Source organism: Elgaria multicarinata, chromosome 1 (genome assembly GCF_023053635.1).
Source record: "Elgaria multicarinata webbii isolate HBS135686 ecotype San Diego chromosome 1, rElgMul1.1.pri, whole genome shotgun sequence".
In the NCBI taxonomy this organism is placed as follows: Eukaryota; Metazoa; Chordata; class Lepidosauria; order Squamata; family Anguidae; genus Elgaria; species Elgaria multicarinata.
In genome coordinates, this window is record NC_086171.1 from 148,487,334 (window position 1) to 148,508,115 (window position 20,782).

Genomic DNA, 20,782 nt, shown 5'->3' on the forward strand with positions numbered 1-20,782 from the left:
TATCTGATTTGAGAACAAGTCATACCTGTGACTTCTTGCGCCCTCAGAGTGCACTAGGGTTAATTAACCATCACAAAATTCTCTTGAAGTGCCTAGTGTGGATATTTCTTTCAGTTACAATCTAGAGGTATAAGTCTGCTAAAAGGAGCACTATGAAACAAATGGTATATATGCATTTGGATTAGGGGTCTCAGTCAGATGTCTAGGTATGCTTGTTTAATCTGGCCTGGAGTATCAAGATGCCTTTTTTATTTTTGTTTTGTTTAAATCTCCAGGTTGTTCTGAAAATTGTGTTTAGAAAAGTAAAATGTAAGTCAGAGTGCTGGCAACAATTTTCTAGCCAAAGTTCTTTATTTTTGCCATTAAATAACACATTCAGTTAGTATGTAGCTTGTAATATCCAGCATTAGGCCAGAGGTAGGACTTTTGTTAGGCTTGGTGTCAATGTTATGAAAGTAATGTAAGCAGCATGTGCAACCTTATCTAAATAGTAGTTGAAATTTCATTACTGCAGTAATGAACTCTTTCTACTTCTATTATCCTTGCACAGCTGCCAGCAAGAAATGCAGAGTCATCAAGTGAGCGGTGAGGCTAATAAATGTCAATTTCTTTTTATGAAGAAGCTACTCTATTTCTTGTAATAGAGAGGTCTTTGTACTCATAGTCCACACAAAAGGCAGCACCTGAGAGTACAGAGTTCTTGGCAGTCTGCAACTGATATTTTCCCCTCCTCTCATTTAGTGTTTCTCATCACAAATTCATATTTTCAGTGTATTAGGCTTAAATCTTAGCTAGAAAGCATTTTATACCTTTGCACACACTGCAATAAAATAACTTTAAAACAGTTTAAAATTAAAAGGAGAATTTATTTAAAATGTTCTCCCATATCAGAAACTAAACAATTATGTGGTGGATGCTTGGATGTTGTTTTATTGGCTTCCATTGCTTTTGGAATGTGGCATTTTTACATACACGATGAAAGCTTTCCTTCAATTCTTAAGCTATTCTTTTTTGTCTGCAAGCTTATAGTGTTCTCTCTATTGTCAAGGTGTTCTGGCTAAAGTAAATCAAAATCTCATTGCTCTCCAAAGAAACAATTACATGAAAATACATTAACCTCCCTTCCTAGTCTGAAGTCTTGTTAATGCCAACAAATAAGTCCTTGGAGTGGGAATGTTCCAGTGCGAGGCTATGGTACATCAGATGTCATGATATGGTGTGGATTTTCCAGTAACATCTGGCATTTGTGTGCAAGGGTGAGGCTGAAATTATACACATGTTAAACTGGAATTAAGGCTTATTGAAACCAATGGGAAAATTCCACGTAAATGGGCACAGCTCTCCAAGATGAGTTAGAATGTGGTAGAGGCACCCTTCCACTGGTGGAGAGGACCTCTGCTGGCAGATGGCTGCATTGACCCTGGAGGCCCTCTTTATTCCACTGGGAAACTCTGCAGGTATAAATCGACCCAGAATTAGTCATACTTAGAGTTAACCCAGTAACCTAAGTTGGGACAAGTTAGTTAAGGGAAATCTATGGGACTTAACATGTTCCATGAATTTCAATGGGTCTGCTCCAAGTATTACTAAGTCTAGATCCAACCTGCTATAAACAATTATATGTTTTCAATATATGTTATCCATAGTTCAACATATTCCTCAGAAGCTGCAGTGTGTGAAAGGTCAGGCCATGCACTACACAGTGGCTTAGGGTCCATGTGCACACACTGACCTGCATGCATTCTAGAGACTGGATGCATCCAGTTCTTCAATTGGAGATTTAACTACTAATGACCCTTAGGAGGTAGCTAAATTCTGACAATAACAGTACTAACAACTTGTATCTTCAAATGGCAAAAGTAGAGACGGCGATTTACCATTGAGAGAGGATAGGAAATAGGGAACAGTTGGACAATATGATACAAATTGGCTTCCAGTAATAATCTGAAAGTCTTCTCCACCAGGTTATCTCCAGAACTGAAATGTATCACTTGTAACTACTGCCCAACAAGAGAGGAGTTAACAGCCAAGAGTTAATTGCCCAACGGAGCAATCTGAAAAGATTTTATGTTCCTGTTGGGAATCAAAGCATGTGCCTTCAGTGGCTTAGCACGCAAAAGAATCTTATGTTTTTACAGCTGAACTTAATAAACCTTTAGCGTTATTAATCTAGGCTGCTACTGTTGGAGGGCCCCACCTTTTGCAGTAAGTATGCGCTTATTTTAGTGCCATTTCATGTGCTTTGCATAAACATCTCTTTTTAAAAGCAGACCATATTTGATGGCAGTTAAATATTAAGCCCAACACTTGGGGAGTTAATATTAAACCTAGAAAGAACTACTTAAACTCACCTCTAAATTTATATTTTAAGAAGAGATCAGGTGGTAACAGGAGGGTTTTCATTACAAAGGTTAATAACTCTGGATATCTCCCTAAAGAATGGATTTCTGCAATAATTGTGCCTATATTTAAAAAGGGCGATCCTGATCTTCCGGTTAACTATCGCCCAATTAGTTTACTGTCAGTTATTGGCAAAATCTATGCAAGATATCTAAATGATAAGTTGGAGACCTGGACAAATTCCCAATCCATTCTTGGTCCTGAACAGATGGGTTTCCGGAAAGGGAAATCTACAATTGAAAACAGCCTGATCCTCTCCCATCTCATTCATAAACAGATGAAGATAGCCAAGGCTAGACTGTATGTTGCCTTCATTGATTTAAAAGGGGCTTTTGATTCAGTTAATAGAGAACTGTTGTGGGATAAACTTACCCAACAAGGAATTGACAGGAGACTGTTAATAGCCATGTCTAAAGCTTGGGAATAGCTGGGTGCCTCTTCTCTTATATGCGGACGATATGGTCCTTATTTCACGTACCCGAATTGACCTCCAGAGGCTGCTAAACAGAACTATTGAATATTTAATAACCAATAAGCTGGCGATAAATTACAACAAGACCAAAATTATGGCCTTTGCTAATAGGTGGTCCCCTCATAAGTGGACCTGTAAGGGTAACAAGATCTCAACAATGTAGCAAATACCTCATGCTCCCCACTACATTTCCATCTGCCTGTTAAGCCTGGTAAAATGGCACCTTACTTACAGCTGCTGTACAATCCGCAATTGAGAAGAGTGTTTATGTTAGCTAGGTGCAATGCCCTTCCCTCTGCATTACTAACGGGGCGGTTCAGAGGTATACCATATTCAGCCAGGTTATGTTTATGTAGTGGGGGTTGTATTGAGACCCATGAACATATATTTTTACACTGCCCTCTCCACGTATCCCAACAGAAGAGATATCTGGGAAAGATCCTATTAAATTGTCAAGGATCCGTGGGGTCTGACACTCTACGGACCCTATTATTTTTATAATTAATATTTAGTAGTTGCATGGCGGCTTTCCTGAGTGTTCAGAGCACTTCACAGACATTTTCCAGTAAATTGTGCAACATCCCAATATTATTATCTTCATATTATATAGGTTGGGGCCTGAGGCTTAGTGTGTTCATAGCTGTGGTGTGATTTTGAATTGGTACTTCCCATCTTATTGGATAATTCTGACCCTGATTTCCAGATCCAAACAGATGTTTTGAGACCAAATAAGCATCTGCTTCTGTGGTAAAAAATATATATATGGGAAAAATAAAGTTAGAGTATTCTGAGCACAAAAGAGCATAAATAACCCAAAGAGGGTCTATAAAAGATGATTGAAAGCATTATTAAAGACAAAATAAATAAGCATATAGAAGGACAAGCCTTGCTGAAAAAGAATCAACACAGTTTCTGCAGAGGTAAGTCCTGTCTCACTAACCTTTTAGAGTTCTTTGAGAGTGGCAGTAAACATGTGGTTTGGAGTGATCTAGTGAACATTGTTTACTTGGACTTCCAAAGGCTTTTGACAAAGTCCCTCACCAAAGACATCTGACCAAACATAGCAGTCTTGGAATAAGAGCAAAGGGCCTCTTATGAATCAGTAAATAATTAAAGAACAGAAAGCAGTGAGTAGGAATAAATGGTAAATTCTCCCAATGGGAGTATATAAACAGTGGGATCTCACAGGATCTGTATTGGGACCACTGCTTGTCAACTTATTCGTAAATGATCAGGAATCAGGAGTGAGCAGTGAAGTTGCCATGTTTGCTGATAACACCAAATTATTTACAGTGGTTAAAACACAATGAGCGAGATCTCTCCAAACTGAGAGAACGGGCATCAAAATGGTAAATGTGGTTCGATGTAAGCAAGTGTAAAGTGATGCACATTGGAGCAAAAAATCTTAACTTCAAGTATAAGTTAATGGGATCTGAGCTAGCAGTGACTGACTGAGAAAGAGAGCTCTTGGGTTGTGGTGGACAGCTCAATGAAAATGTCAACCAAGCGTGTGGCAGTTGTGAAAAAGGCAAATTCCATGTTAGATATAGTTAGAAAAAGAATTGAAAATAAAACTGCCAAGATCATACTCCTTTTATACAAATCTATGGTGTAACCACACTTAGAATACTGTGTACAATTCTGGTCACTGCACTTAAAAAAGGGGATTGTAGAAGTGGAAAAAGTGCAGAAAAGGAGAACTAAAATGATCAAGGGGCTGGAGCATCTTCCCTAGGAGGGAAAATTATTGTTTAGCTTAGAAAAAATGGTGAGTAAGGGGGAACATGATAGAGATGTACAAAATTATACGTGGAGTGGAGAAAGTTGATAGGTAGACATTTTTCTCCCTCCCTCATAATAGTAGAACCTGGGGTCATCCCATGAAGATGATTAGTGGGAGATTCAGGACAGATAAAATGAAGTACTTTTTCACACAGTGCATAATGACACAATGGAATTCATTTCCACAAGATGTAGTGATGGCCACCAATTTGGATGTCTTTAAAATGGGATTGGACAAATTTATGGAGGATAAGGCTATCGATGGCTTCTAGTCCTGATGGCTATATGTTACCTCCAGTGTCAAAAGCAGTATGCATATGTACCCCAGTTGCTGGGGAATGTGAGTGGGAGGGTGATGTTGCATTAATGTCCTGCGTTTTGGCTTCCTGTGGGCAGTTGGTTGGTCACTGAGTGAGCAAAGTGCTGGACTAGATGGACCTTCAGCCTGATCCAGCATCAGGGCACTTCTTAGGTTCTTATTCACTCAGTCTGAGTATATTCCTCTACTCTTTTTCTCTCCTTTGGACACTCATTTTATTTGGGGTATTCTGTGAAATAGAAGTAGTGAATGGTTCAATAGAGGTAGTGAATGGTTCAATAAAAGGTAGCATTTAATCAGTTCTTTCTGAGAGTTTTTCTGAGAGTTCTTTCTCTCTTTGTGTGTGTGTTCTGTGGAATTAATGTGACCACTGAAACTTTGGGCCTTTTTGTGTTAAGGCAGGGTTGTTTTTTTGCTTATTTGAAAAGCCCTTTGTGAAGAGGGAAGAACTTAATACTGTATTTGTCTTATGCAACTATTACTATTATAATGACTACTTACATTTTATCCCTCCCTCCTGCTGGGTCTGGCCCAGTTCTGTCTGGCTCCAGATACAGTATATCAACTAGCACTGGGTGACATCCAGGTGTGTCCATCCACTGATAGAATGGCATTTTCTAATGGAGTAGCTTCTCCTTGCCCTGAAGCTCTCCCTGCCTGCTCAAAACTTGAGAAGACTTGAAGGCATGTGGGGGAGAGGAGAATGGGAAGGGGAGGAAAGGTCATGAATGTTTTCTTGCCTGAGCGGATGGCCACTCATGCAACATTGGATGTAGTCTATCATCTTTATTTATGAGTATTGTATATGCCGCTTTTCTGACACAAGTGTGACTGCTAAAGACCTTTTCCTATACTAGGTTCTCACCCTCTTCAAATCCAGCATCTATTTCCTTTTTTTGTGTGTGCAGTGTATGCCCATTACTCACCTTCTTCCTTTAGGGTAACTATTTACAAAGAAGGGAAGGGCCTGCTGTTGTATACAAGAGGGGACTTTTGCAGGTGAACTCCAATCGGCATGTCATTTTCTACACAGATGCTGAAGCTAAAGGCTGTCTGTCTTCCTTTGCATCCGGTTATTAGCACTGCTTAGTGAGGTGGTTTGCTAGGGAAAGCCACTGGCAGTCTTGATGTGTTGATGGGGATATGGGATACCTTCCCACCATCACCTTTCAGTCTGAGAGACAGTGGCAGAGAAGGAGTGTGTGCTGCAGGCAGCAGGTACAGACTGTTGGCGTCAGTAGGGTTAACCATCCCTGATGCTCGCAGTGGCTCTCGCAGTGCATCCTGGGGCTAAAAGGTGGTTATGCCTAGAGTGGTTACGCATAGAGAATAGACTCACTGGCTTCCACTGCTAGTTACCTTTTCTCCGCTCCTTTCTTTTTCTTTTTGAAAATAAATCCAAACAAATAAAAATATGATGCCACTAGTGTGACACACCTTTGGTTCAATGTTCTGTGCAAATAAGCTGAAATATTGAGTTTGTCCTGTTATTTGAATGTGATTCAGTGGATTTGTGTGTACAAAACTGTATTTACTGAAATATGTGTGAGCATTTTAACATCCCAGTTCTGCCATCATGCTTGTTTGTTATTCATCTGTCTAAATTGTAAACTTTTGTCAGGGATCTGTTTTTATGTGCATTGTTCCAATTGTTGATGTTGTAGCTAACTCTCATCACTTTTAGGATGATAATTGATTCATACCCATTTGAAATATGATTTTGGTAATCTTGTATCTTTTTTTATACTGAGGAATGTGAATGGTTCTTAACCAGTTGGCACATATCAGTATAACTTGGGGTATACTTTAGTTGTATTTAAAAAGCTTTCTCACTTATTTTGATATACTTAAATGCTATATGCTTTCTTTGCAGGCAGCTATAAATGGTGTAATACCGCAGGAAAATGGCATTTTACAAAGGTAAGTGGAGAACTTCCTTATAATTATGCTAGAAAGACTATTAAACAAACTATTTCTACAGTACGGGAACTGATATTTTAGCACCTGTCATTCCTGTTTCAGCTTTAAAATTCTTTCTTTATCATCCAAATTGAAAATTCCATTTATGCCATAAAAAGAAGAGATATTAATGTCTTACTAGAGTAGTTTCTATCAATATAAGTGAAGATCAAGTGCAAATTCCAGTCTTAGAAGATCCTTTACCCAGCTATACTTTAGGTAACTTGCTTGATGAAATATTTTATCCTGAAAGAAATCTTTATATAACATGTCTGGTTGACATGGCTCACATGTAATTTGTGAACTGTGTGTGAGCTGCTTCTGATTTGAATATGCAACCTCTGATCACCCCAATCATAGGTTGCTTCATGATGTGCAGATTGAGGCATTTTGGGTTGTGTGATCTAAAGTAAGTTTTTTTTATGTGTCTACTTAGCTGTGTCTTCTTTATGCTTACACATTCTGCCTGATGTTCCATTTTTATATTTTTTTAAGCATGTTGCTTTGTTAGGGCTTGACCCTGAAAAGTGACTGATAAATAATTGGAATAAATAAGTAATTTTTTAAAGCTTGTCGGCATTAAATCTTTTAAGTTCTGATTATTTGTGCATGGTTAGTGATTATGGTTCAGAGTTATGTCAGTGCACAATAATGCATGTCAGTTGCTCAAAACGGCAACAACAAAGTACTATGACCCACTTATTGATCTTGATATATATATATAGCAGGATCTAAAGGTCTGTGCATGGTGGTTCATGCTTTCAACAGCCTTTTTGGTCCTCTGATTTGAGCTGCAGCCCCACCCACGAAAAGCCTGTCCTGAAGATTGGCATTCAGTGTGGCAATACTCTGTGAGAAGCTGCAGCTGGGAGGGAAAATTAGCAACGCACACATGCATAAGCACCTTTCTGGAGAGCACTGGGCTACTTGGGTTCCTAGTACTATAGCTTTTCAGAGGATGAGAGTATATGATTACTTAGGGTACAGAGAAATAGTGGCTGTGGGTGAAAATGAACCCAGGCCATCCACTTGAATTATTTTAGGCTTAACATTGTGCTGTAGATTGGGCTTTTTCTAAAATAAAGGAAAAGAAAAGAAAAGGAAAAAAAGAGCTGACGGTTACTTTATAGCCGAGATTGCTTTGCCATGATGTTGCAGGGACAAGCTGTAAACTGAAATCAACTTCCACACGTGAATCCTCTTTTGGACGTGATGTATGGAAGAGAAAAACTGTTCTCTCGGACTGGGAATGCTTGAGCTGCATTCCTGCATTTTATATGTGTGTGTGTGTGTGTGTGTGTGTGCGCGCGCGCTTGGGGATAGAACGGATCCCTTTTCCTCTCTATCTTTGCTCTGAAATCTAACAGTGCTAACCATCTGTTCAGCACGGAAGATCTTCACATGCAGTAATGCTCATGCAGCCCACTTCAGCACACACAAAAATTCTCTGAATTGGGGCCAATATATTTTTGCATGGAAATGTATACACCTAAACACAGCGCATCCATTGTTCACCATAGCTTTGAAACTGCCCATGGCTTCAGAGTTGAGAATTGCTCTTTGTTCTTTTTGATTAGTGAGAAGGAAAAGAGGCCTCTGTACAAAAAAGAATCATAGTGCTCTATTGTTTGTTTGCTCCCCCCCCCCCCCCGCTCAATTTGGGATGCAGAATGATGGGAATTACTGCAGCAGCCAGTTGAGATGACACATATACTGATGCTTGAAACAGTACAGATGTGTCCACAACAGCTCACTGCTTAGAGCAAGTCAGCAGTGACGGAGTGTTACTGATTTTAAAATATTTATGCTTTTGTTTTACATTTGTGGCTTGGGAAACATTTTTTTGGTATGAATTTCCATTAAAAAAATTAATATGGGAGGAACAAGATTTAACTTCCACTGAAATGCCATCTATTACAATACATTCCCATTTCTGTGGCAATGCTTACGATATTCTCTACAACTTAAAAATGGGGTGGGGGGAAGGGTAATAGAAAAAGGTATTTTGGCTGAACTATTCACATAACTCCTGCTGATCCCTGATTAAAGGATGCCCAAATAAAAATATTTTGCATTGCCCAGCTCAGTATCTCTTTTTTGTTTGTTTTTTGATATGGTTCCAAGAGAAAGGGGTTCCAGATCTGGGGAAAATACCTTTGCATTTCTCTTTGCTACTGGCTTCTTCTTTGGGAGAACTAGATTGCTTTAACATGCCATAAGGATCAAAAGAAGGCACAAAGGAGGTGGTCCCTAATATATAATAGGCCTAAGCCATTTAGAGCTTTACAGAACTGAACTGGGCTTGGAAGGACACGGGAAGTCAATGTACCCCCCCAGAGTACTGGTCTAATATGCTTGTAGTGACCCTTGAGAAGTGGCCTTCCATTTGTCTTTAGGTGCATCTGTATGCAAAGCTAGCCCAAGATATTTTGCTGCCTGAGGCAAAGGAAAATATAACACCTCCAGCCATTCTATGTACAAAAGCCAACCAGACTGGCAGTTGAATTTTACTTCAACACTGGTGACACAGCATCCTCTATTATACCAGAGGGCGTGCAGGGCATGCTGCATGGCCCACACAGCTCTGTCCTCCAGCACTGCTGCTGCTGCTCTTTGCCTCTCAGCATCTGCTACCTGAGGTGGCCGCCTCACTCTGCCTAATGGTAGGGCCAGCCCTGTTTGTAAATAATACATTATAAGGAGGAGGAGTGTATTTTAAATTTGTAGTAGTAAATCCCCATAAATCATGCCAAGATGAGGCAACATGTCATATTCAGTGCTCCAAATATCTAGTAAGTTCTGAAACGGCACACCCAAAAAAACCAATGGCTTTGTAGTGAGGTTTTATCTTTTATCTCTAGAGTTTGCTTCTTGAGGTACTCGTGAAGTCTTGGCAAGAAGAATTGCTCATTCACCAGTTGCTGTAATGATTTTAAACATCTATCATATTGCAATATTTTATTTTTCTCCGAATTCAGGTTAATGTTTTGTATTGATTTAAAAAGTAAAGATCATACATGAAACTGATGACTTTAAAGTTGGTTTCAAGACCTCTTATACCAGGAATGGTATGTTTTCAAAATATAATGGCAGTGTGTTCTAAAGTCATTCAGGCTAGAAAGGACAGGCCAGATCCTGACAATGGTTAAGGTGATATCAGGATGATGGAGGTGTTAATTTGAAGAGTATCAATCTTCAGTTAATAATTCCTACAATCAAAATTTCTCCAAACAGGAGCAAAATACTTGCCACCTCTGGTTTTTTTTAAGCTTCTGCAGCATTCCTGGAATGAATGCCGATAATGTTCGTAGAACCAAAACAGGTTGTTTCAAGAAGTTGGTAACCTATCTTTATTTGATATCTAAATGATGTATTTTTTCAGTGACTACAGTGGGGAGACTGTACAAGGGCCAGCCTATGGTCCTGCTAGTCATCCATCATCCTCGTCTTCGACACCTTCCTCGTCTTCTGCATTTCGCCATGTTGTGCCATCTAGACAAATAGTGGAAAGACAACCACGAATGCTTGACTTCAGGGTTGAGTACAGAGATCGAAATGTGGATGTGGTACTCGAAGACAGTTCTACAGTTGGTAAGAAATGGGTGGGTGGGAAATGGTAAAAAAGAAAGAAAGATGGATATACATCTAGCCACAGCACAAACTCATTTTTGGGGTGGGGGATGGCTGGGGATGGGGAGGGGCAAGCAGAACCACAGCCTGTAAAGTTAGTGATGCAATACCTGTTTGTGAGAAGAGTGATGGGAATAGAGGTCATTCTTTAAATATTTGGGTAAATCAGGCTCTCAGGCCAAAGCAAAATAACTTTTCATGCTGCATGACGGGGTCCAGGAACAAGTTCTGACTCCAGGTTTTTGAGGGCGCCTTGGGCAAGACGCCCTCAGTGGCTCCCATTCTCATTGAGTCTACCTTTTCAGTGCCATCATCACCAGCTGCTATTGCTCATCTCCTCTTTTTCATCATGGCCTGCTGGACAGGCAGAAAGCTAGTGAGCAAGTTCTTATCACCAAGATTGTCTGGGCCCAAGTGAAAAGTAGGTGAACAAGGAAGTTGCAATGAATGAAGAGGAGCATGACTCCAGAGGGCTCTTGCCAATGGGCCCCAGCTGGGGTCGGCCCTTCGCAGGTGCCCCACCATGCCTACCCTTGACTCTTGCCCAGCCAGGAACAGTGATCACCTTCAAAGGCCTAATCTACATTAAGCAGGATATTGCACTATGAAAACAGTATATAAAAGGCACAAGCCACACCAAGCAGGATATTGCACTATGAAAACAGTATATAAAAGGCACAAGCCACACCAAGCAGGATATTGCACTATGAAAACAGTATATAAAAGGCACAAGCCACACCAAGCAGGATATTGCACTAGGAAAGAGGTATGAGAGCAGTATATGGTATGTGTCAATGGGCCCCAACAGTTGTCAGTGCACTTCGATACCGCAATAAAGCAGTCGTGAGGCTCTTGCCTCTTATATATCATTTTCATAGTGTCATATCTTGCCTGGGGTAGATTAGGCCAAAGTGTGTAGTGTTACAAAGCTCTCCTGGCTTAGAGTGGTGCTTGTATCCAAGAGGTGCAAGAAATATTGTGAGGGCTGTTGTAAAGTTTTATCTGTTTATCTTGGAGGTTTTATTTATCTGCAAAAGTCAGTTATCTTCTCTCTTATCTGCCTCCACAAACCACACAAATACCAAACAGAACTTGCAGTACTAGTATCAACATTGATGGTGCTATATAAATAATAATAATAATAACAACAACAACAACAACAACAACAACAACAACAACTAACAATTGGCAAATTTTACTGTTTCCTTAAAGATCACTTTGTGACACTTTGTAGAAGGGGAATGTAATTTTATTTTCTTGTTTTTATATTTTAAGCATTTCTACCTGTTCCCTGTGATCATAGAAATAGTGTATAAACACTTCCTTTTAAAATATGTATGCACTTTTAGAAATGCTACATAAAAATAATTCACTTATTGCTTCTAGTATTTTGTCCCAAGTCAGGTAAGGTGAAACAGTTTCTGCTTACAATTTTAATATATAATATATGATCCAAGAGTGACACCTAGTGGCACATATATATTTTATTTGCTGAGCATGTATTTGCTGTTCATCTCCCCCTTTATTACGTTCAATTCTTCACTGGGTTGTGCCTCATTTATTTGCTTCTAGTTTGGTAAAATGTTAGTCCTTAATTTCTACTTGCTCATTATATTTCTTCAATGGCTTGGCACAGGTGCACATAACAAAAGTGTATGCGATATTTGTAGCTTTTGTTTGAACCAAGTAGGATCATAGCTGGGGCTGCAATGTTTAGTTAATACTTTTAGAAACCATTTTGATTTTTCATAAGGTGCCCCTAATTAATCATGCAGCAAGCTTTTACATTTTTGAAAGTATATTTAAGAGCATCATTTTAAGAGGCATTTGCTCCTGTGTGGGTGAGAGAAGGTGGAATGCCCCTTCTAATATGATGATTGCCTGCGTGAATCGTCTAAAAACAAAGTACGCTTTTTTCCTTTCCAGGAAAAAATATTTAATCGCATATGGAAATTTTATGCAGATTTAGTGAAATTTAGTCAGTCTGAGTAAAATATATGATTGACTAAGATTTTGTTAGACATATCCCATGCCTTAAGAATTCTAGTTCTAAATACACCTTGGCAAAGTTTTGCAGCAGTTTCCAGACAATAAATAAGGAATGTTTTCTGTTGGACAGATGCAAAAACATTTTAAAGGATACGCAAAAGTTTGAATATGTTGATGGTTAGAAGAAATCTGGATTTGTGAGGATATAAGAACAAATGCTGGAGTGCAGAATCACAGTAGTTTCTCTAGCCCAGAATTAAATGCTTCAAAGGAAGTTTAAAGCAAGTTTTAGAGCTGCATACTTTTTTTGAATCCTGTATACTTTACATCATTGAATTCAATTCTAGACACTTTTTGAGTTCTTATGGACCTAGTTGGATGATATTCTCCCTTTTCTTTTCCCTAAGCATAGCGGGAGCAAAGTTGTGACTTCCTGATTCTCCCACTGTGAATATAATGGCTGCGTTAAGACAACACAATAGTTAATGGTGGGCTAATAATCAACTCAACAGTTGTATATCTAGGGGATACTCCCCACACGACATGGTAATAATAAACGATGCTGTTGATTAGGATCAGTGTTGAGTTGACTATTAGTCCACGCTGAGTTGACTCACTCAGCCCCTACTCTCTCTCCCCCCTCAGTCCTCCCACTAGTATCCTTCCAGTTGGACTAGAGCAGCAGCCACCACTTTGACTGCTCTTGCCTTGCGACTTTGTGGCTGTTGAAATAATATTTATTTATTTATTTATTTCATTTCTATACCGCCTAATAGCCGAAGCTCTCTGGGTGGTTCACAAAAATTAAAACCATGAAGAGCATAATAAAACAACCAACAATTTAAAAACACAAATACAAAATACAATATAAAAAGCATGACCAGGATAAAACCACACAGCAAAAATTGATATAGGTTAAAATATGAAATTAAAACAGCAGAGTTTAAATTTAAATTAAATTAGGTGTTAAAATACTGAGAAAATAAAAAGGTCTTCAGCTGGCGACGAAAGGAAAACAATGTAGGGGCCAAGCGAACCTCTCTGGGGAGCTTGTTCCACAGCCCGGGTGCCACAGCAGAGAAAGCCCTCCTCCTAGTAGCCACCTGCCTCACTTCCTTCGGCAGGGGCTCATGGAGAAGGACCCCTGTGGAAGATCTTAAGGTCCGGGCAGGCACATATGGGAGGAGGCGTTCCTTCAAATAACCTGGCCCCAAGCCGTTTAGGGCTTTGAATATTAATACCAGCACTTTGAATCGGGCCCGGACCTGGACTGGCAGCCAATGAAGCTGGAAAAGGACTGGAGTAATATGATCTCGTTGGCCAGTCCCTGTTAGTAGGCGGGCTTCCCTGTTTTTTACCAGCTGAAGTTTCCGGACCATTTTCAAAGGCAGCCCCATGTATATGCAGTAATCCAAACGAGAGGTTATCAGAGCATGGATAACTGTAGCTAGGCTATCTCTGTCCAGATAAGGGCGTAGTTGGTAAATCAGCCTGAGCTGATAAAAGGTGCTCTTTGCCACTGAGTTCACCTGTGCCTCAAGTGACAGCTCTGGATCCAAGAGCACCCCCAAACTACGAACCCGATCCTTTAGGGAGAGTGCAACCCCGTCCAGGACAGGGCAAACATCACCTTGCCGGACAGATGAACCACCCGCTAACAGTACCTCTGTCTTGACTGGATTGAGTCTCAGTTTGTTAGCCCTCATCCAGTCCATTACTGTGCCCAGGCACTGGTTCAGAACAGCCACTGCCTCACCTGGGTTTGATGAAAAGGAAAGGTAGAGCTGGGTATCATCTGCATATTGGTGACACCTCAGTCCACATCTCTGGATAACCTCCCCCAGCGGCTTCATGTATATGTTAAACAGCATACGGGATAAAATAGAGCCCTGTGGAACCCCATGGCTTAGGAGCCACGGCACAGAGCAATAATCCCCCAGCACCACCTTCTGGAATCGGCCATCCAAGTAGGAGTGGAACCACTGCAACACAGTACCTCCAACTCCCAGCTCAGACAACCTATCCAGAAGGATACCATGGTCGATGGTATTGAAAGCCGCTGAGAGGTCCAGGAGAACCAACAGGGTCACACTCCCCCTGTCTCTCTCCCGGCAGAGGTCATCCTACAGGGTGACCAAGGCAGTTTCCGTTCCAAAACCAGTCCTGAAACCCGATTGAGACGGATCTAGATAATCCGTTTCATTCAAGAGAGCCTGGAGTTGTCCTGCAACCACCCGCTCAAGCACCTTGCCCAGGAAAGGGATGTTCGCCACTGGCCTATAGTTTTTAGCATCTTCCCGGTCCAGGTTTGGCTTTTTTAGGAGTGGTCTGATTACCGCCTCTTTTAAAGAGGCCGGCACCACTCCCTCTCTCAAGGAGGCATTTACAACCTCCTGGACCCAGCCGGCGATCCCCTCCTTATTTGATGTAAAAAGCCATGAAGGGCAAGGGTCAAGCACACAGGTGGTCGACCAGACTTGGCCAAGCACCTTGTCCACATCCTCAGGTCTCAATAACTGAAACTCATCCAATAAAGCTGGCCCAGCCTCAATAACCAATGGTGGCTGAGGAAATAACCACAAAAACCAATGGTGGCTCAAATAGCCAACACTGCACAGCATTGGTTATTTGTGTTGGCTATTTTGGTGAAATAACCAACTGTTGGTTATCAAAACTCCCTCCAACAACACAATAACCCAACCGTTGACTATTTAAACCACCATTGGTTATCACGTCTGATCCCAGTCTCTGTTTGAATGTGGTTTACACATATAAAATCCGTTATAAAGGTATGTACAACCTATTCAAACATTGCATCCCCATATGGATGCCCAGGAGTATCGTAAGTAGGCCATTAGGCAGAGCAGGGAGCCATAATCTTGCTCTCCTGCCACACATAGGAAGAAAGTAAGTGTGGATACCATCTGAACTAGGCTGTTGGTTTGTTACTATATATTGCCCAACTAGTATTTAGGATTGTGTGTTAAGCTGCGTTTTGACTAAACGTGTCCCACCCACCACTGTCATTATGCAAGTTTGACATGCATTGGAATGAGTTCTATGTGGGTACAGATGTATGTGCGGAGATCTCCTATGTGCAAGGAGGACCCTGGCCAATCAGAATATTTCCTCATGCATAGGAGCTCTTTGTGCATTACCTGTGCCTTGTTCAGGGCCCATTGCCTATTACCTGGAAGTAAACCTCGATTACAATGTGCTCAAAGAGGCCTCTCCAATCTCCCTGATGAGTGTGCCTTTTATGATTGAACATGTTTCCAGCTATATATTTGTTACATTCACAATTTACATTTTTAATAATATACATCCTTTGTGTATGCTATGTTAAGACATTGAGGGTAAATGCTCCTTATATTACATTTCCCCAGCGTTTAGTGCAGTTGCACTGAATGTCCACTAGATGGAGTTAGGCTACACCACCAATGAAAAAAGATTTTCTTTTAATGATCATCAGGAACTTGTACAACATCTACCTAATTCAATGAGATTAATAAATATTCTACATTTAAATATAATATGTCTGCTTTTTGGACAACACTGTGTAATTCTGCCTAGTGAGGCAACCGATTTGGGTTTTAAGCAAAACAGCAAACCTGCCTGTGAATTAGAACAAAAAATTCGGGCCAGAAAAAATACAAATGGCCATTAAGGAAAGGATTGCTGGTCTTGCGTGGTATCTACAAACAACTGTACGTTTGAAATCATCTTGCTTCTCACAGATGAAGATTTCTGAATTGAGAAAGATTTTGTCAACAGGAGCAGTCAGAGGCAATAGGAAATTGTGACCAGGTTTTGATGATACACTGTGGCTCGTTGTGGGTTAAGTAACCCACAATGAGTTGCAGTGTCTGTGGGCTGTGTATGCAACCCCCACTCAGGGGTTGTTGTGTCGTGTGAACCCAGCGAGCATGAGTTATGCAAGTGTTAAACAACCCTAAAGTAGACCATGGGTTATACGAGGGTTGTTTAACTCTCACATAACTCACACTCGATGGGTTCACATGACATAATGAGCCTTGAGTGGGGCTTACATATTCAAAATGGTGGCTGTAAGCACCGCAACCTCACCTTGGGTTGAATAACCCATGGTGGGCTATCTTGTTATGTGAACAGCCCATGTCTCTGCGGTGATATGGAGGGGTCAAAACTCCGTGATGGTATATAAAGCTGTTGCATAGAACATCCTGGGGCTAGTTCTGGCATTGCCAGTTCAAAGTCTGGAAAGACCATTGACTGACTCCTTGAGTCGCAATAGTATTGTGGACAGCACTGGGCTAAGTAGGCCTTTGAACTGATCCAGGGGAAGGCTGCCCATTGTTATCCTTAGAAGGTGGTAAATGACTGGTTACATTGTATGTGAATTTGCTTAAAATTTAGTTCATTCAGGACTGTCCCTGCGAGCCACTGGGTTGAGCCAAAATATTGATTAAGGTATTATTTATTACATTTATATATACTGCCCCATAGCTGAAGCTCTCTGGGCGGTTTACAAAAGTTGAAAACAGTGAACATTAAAAACAAATATACAAAAATTTAAAACCATCAAAAGCATAAAAACAACAATATCCATTTAAGGAATGATATTATGTTAAATTATATTGTAGAAATCAAAGTTCTGCAAGCAAGCTATATATCCCTCACAGTTGAAATGATAAGTTTTGTTTTAGTTCACTGTATGCCATTTGAGTTCACTGAATCTGTCTGCCCCAAGATTGGAAGAATAAATTGTCTGAAGTCAATAATCATTTATGGCATCAATTAAAAATTATCCTAAATATTCTTTTTCAGTATTCTAGTATTTTATGTGATACATATGTGTTCTCTCTCTCTCTCTGTGTTATCTCTAATTATGTGCCTTTATTGAAGTATTAAAAATAATAATGTTGAAATAAATGTTTAAAATACAGCAAGAGTGGGGAATGTTTGGACTTCTTTTAATAACATTCATTTATTCATTTTTTCATTCATTAATTTCATTTCTATACCTCACAATAGCCAAAGCTCTCTGGAGTGTTCACAATTGTTATAAAACAAAAACAATATAAAAAACGTTACCATACAAAATGTAAAAGAATTTAAAACAGTTACAATAAGATAATTTTGCCAATGGTTTGTAAAGCTGAATGCAGGAAAATGTAAATATTTATATTTTTCCTTTCCAGGAGAGATCAAACATATTTTAGAAAATGAACTTCAGATTCCCACATCAAAAATGTTGCTAAAGGGCTGGAAGACTGGAGACGTAGATGATAGTGTGAGTTCCTATATTTGTTTCAGAATCTTCTGCCTATATGCCATGTTGTGTTTCCTGCCACCTGGTACCTAGTGCCCATGTGCAGACAACATATGAAACCTTTTGGATTTATTTATTTATTTATTACATTTATGTACCGCCCCATAGCTGAAGTTCTCTGGGGTGGATGTCATGAAACCTTCTCTAATCTGTTGTGGAAAATGTACACAGCCAGTTTTTCTTGCAAAATATAATCTGATGGGTGCTTTATTGGAGAACATTGACATTGTAATAACAAAGTCTTGTTGCCAATACACAAAATAGTTTAATATCCTGTAGCTTATAAATATATATTAGCATCTTCAATAAAAACATAAGGCTAAAATTCCGTGTAAGTCTTGTTCAGAGTACACCAATTCAAATTAAATGGACTTAAGTTAGCCATGGCTAACATAAGTCTATGCTAAGTAGGATTTTACTCTAAATATTGATATTTGAAAACAAAACTAAAGGATTGAGGGGTTTGATCCTGTTCACAAAGGGAGGCCCTAATATTCACCGATTTCTCTCCTCTGTCTACAGAGGATTAGAGCAGACTTTCAAGGGCCTTCCTAAGTTATGGATTCCAAAATTAAATGTGTAGGACTGCAATCTTCATCCCAATGCATCTACACCAGAGATACGTGTGATATAAAATTCAGTGATGTAGCATTGGGAAGTGTGGTTCCCAATGCTATAACAGTCTGTGGGGAGCTATAGCCTTGAGATCACCATGTTGGGGAAGACTGGGATTGAGCATGGGTAATGAAGGCCTGCAGGTTACATTTGGACTTCCAAAGCCCTTCCTCTGTGAATGATTTACTCTGTTGCAGCTATGTAAGCTGGAAATAAAGTTTTGGTGGGCAAAAGGAAGTTCTTCTAGCCCCAAGATAAAGGTCAGCAATGCTGAAGTATTGGTCATTGCTCTCTCATAATGCAAATATAAATAAATAAATGTACTTCAACATAGATTAAACATATATAAAATATTCTCTATCACTATAAAGAAGCAACGCTGCTCTGTTTCTTCAGAGATATGAAAATGGATTCTGGAGACAGAGGAAAGTTTGATAGTGCCCCATATAAGACACCATATATTAGGTACAAGACACCTTATTTTATTGCAATGAAACATGTTTAGGGCCAAGCTAGACATGATGATAAGCTAGACTTTAACATCCATTGGCGCCAGTGGGAATTTTCCTTCTAGAGCTAATAGAAGCTCAGGGTGATTTTCATCAGGACCACAGAGGGGGGGGGGGTTTCCATGTGATATTAATGGTTCCCCCTGTGCTTTTTGTTAGTTTTTAAAAACACACACACAGGTGTGGTTGCTAATAACGCATTTAACCTCGCATCTAATTTTGTCCTTAGTTTGAGATGAGGGCACCTGATAGAAACATTTTGCAGCTTATAATTTATCAATATATTTTCCCTACAGACTGTTCTAAAAACCCTGCATTTGCCAAAAAACAACAGCCTGTACGTCCTAACACCTGACTTGCCACCACCATCTTCATCAAGTCTCCCTGGGTAAGATGATATAAAATAAATAAATTTGTACGTCATAATGTAAAAGCATGCGATATAAGGCACTTACATTAACAGTCTTGTTGTAAAATCTTATTTTTGTTACCCTTTTTTAAAAAAATCTGTCTCCGCTTTTTTCTTCTCAGGTTTAAATCAGTATCTCTGATATTTATTTTTATTTTAAGAAAAGATCAGTGCCCATGATAAACTTCGACATACAAGCAAGGTCGTAAATGCTTGAAATAAGAACTTTTCTACCTGCATTCTTTAGATGATAATTATTAATAGCTTTTTAAACTCCTGTTGTTGGGATAATATAATCTGGATAATATAAGTTGGTTGGAGTGAATGTTGTTAATAAGTAGTGGAGATATGGTTCAGTATAGGGGATTTGACAAGATACGCTAATGGTCTGTTCCAGCACTACTTAACTTGCATTTTCTCAAGTTGGGTAGTTTGTGGGTTCCCACCTTACCATTTAATTTCTTTTCTTTATTTTTCTGATTTTATAAGCTGCTTTTTGGCAAAGCCCCCCAAGTGGCATATAATAAAACAAAACTAAAAACAACGACAAATTTTATAATGGATTGAATCCATTGGTGTTTCTCTGCTGATGGAAGGCTCTTTAATCCAATGGAGGCATTTTTTTTTTGCCAATTCCTCCACCCACCCACCTTGCAGCTACTTGCTACACATTCCATGGTGTTCCAAAGGGTCCACCAGATCTCTGAAGTAGATATGGAAAAGGGGGCACAGGGCCCTACAGGGTGGAAAATCGTCCCCCTCCCTGTTCTACTCATGGAGACCTCTGCTAGATTAAAGAGCCTACCAGCAGAGAGAGAGGGCCTTTCACAGGTTGGCATGAATTTCCCAGAGAAGATTGCCTGGGGCCGAATTTGATGTTCTTTGCCTAGCACTGAAGCCCTTTTTATTAGCCCAGGCCTTCCAGTGTTTCTCCTTTCCAACATTCAACTGATGCTTTGCACTGCCCTTACCTTTTTTTATTGTTCTGGCCTATTTTTATAGCTGTCTTTGGTCTTTTCTTCTTAGGTCTAGTTTTTCTTAATTATTTTATTTTTTAAAAAAAGATTGGCCCATGTAATAAACTACATCAACATCCATTTTATTGTGTTTGATATTGCCTTTGTTGTAAGCTGCCCTGGGGATTTTTGGTAAATGAACATATAAATGTTTAAAAATAAATAACAGGTAGGATTCAAAGAAGTGTGCAACTAGTTTTCTGAGCCCAAGGGGGATGAATCTTTGTTGTTCTTGAACCACAATATGGCACTGCAAACTGCTTTTTAAACCAAAGAGATTCAGAGGTATTCTCCAATATTGCGGGTGGGTCAGCAGTTGAAAGAAATAAAACAAAAATCTGTCGGAGTAGCACAACCCCCTTTCATAAATC

The 20,782-nt window shown here is 39.7% G+C and overlaps 1 protein-coding gene across 1 annotated transcript in view; it reads left to right on the forward strand.

Annotated features, from left to right (window-relative positions):
• The window catches only part of FAF1 (Fas associated factor 1), a 201,166-nt gene that overhangs the window by 24,835 nt on the left and 155,549 nt on the right, over nt 1-20,782 (forward strand). The window contains exons 3-6 of the mRNA XM_063139063.1: nt 6,847-6,893; nt 10,315-10,523; nt 17,732-17,823; nt 19,283-19,374. Coding sequence (XP_062995133.1) covers nt 6,847-6,893; nt 10,315-10,523; nt 17,732-17,823; nt 19,283-19,374 — 440 coding nt within the window. The remainder of the gene's footprint in view (nt 1-6,846; nt 6,894-10,314; nt 10,524-17,731; nt 17,824-19,282; nt 19,375-20,782) is intronic.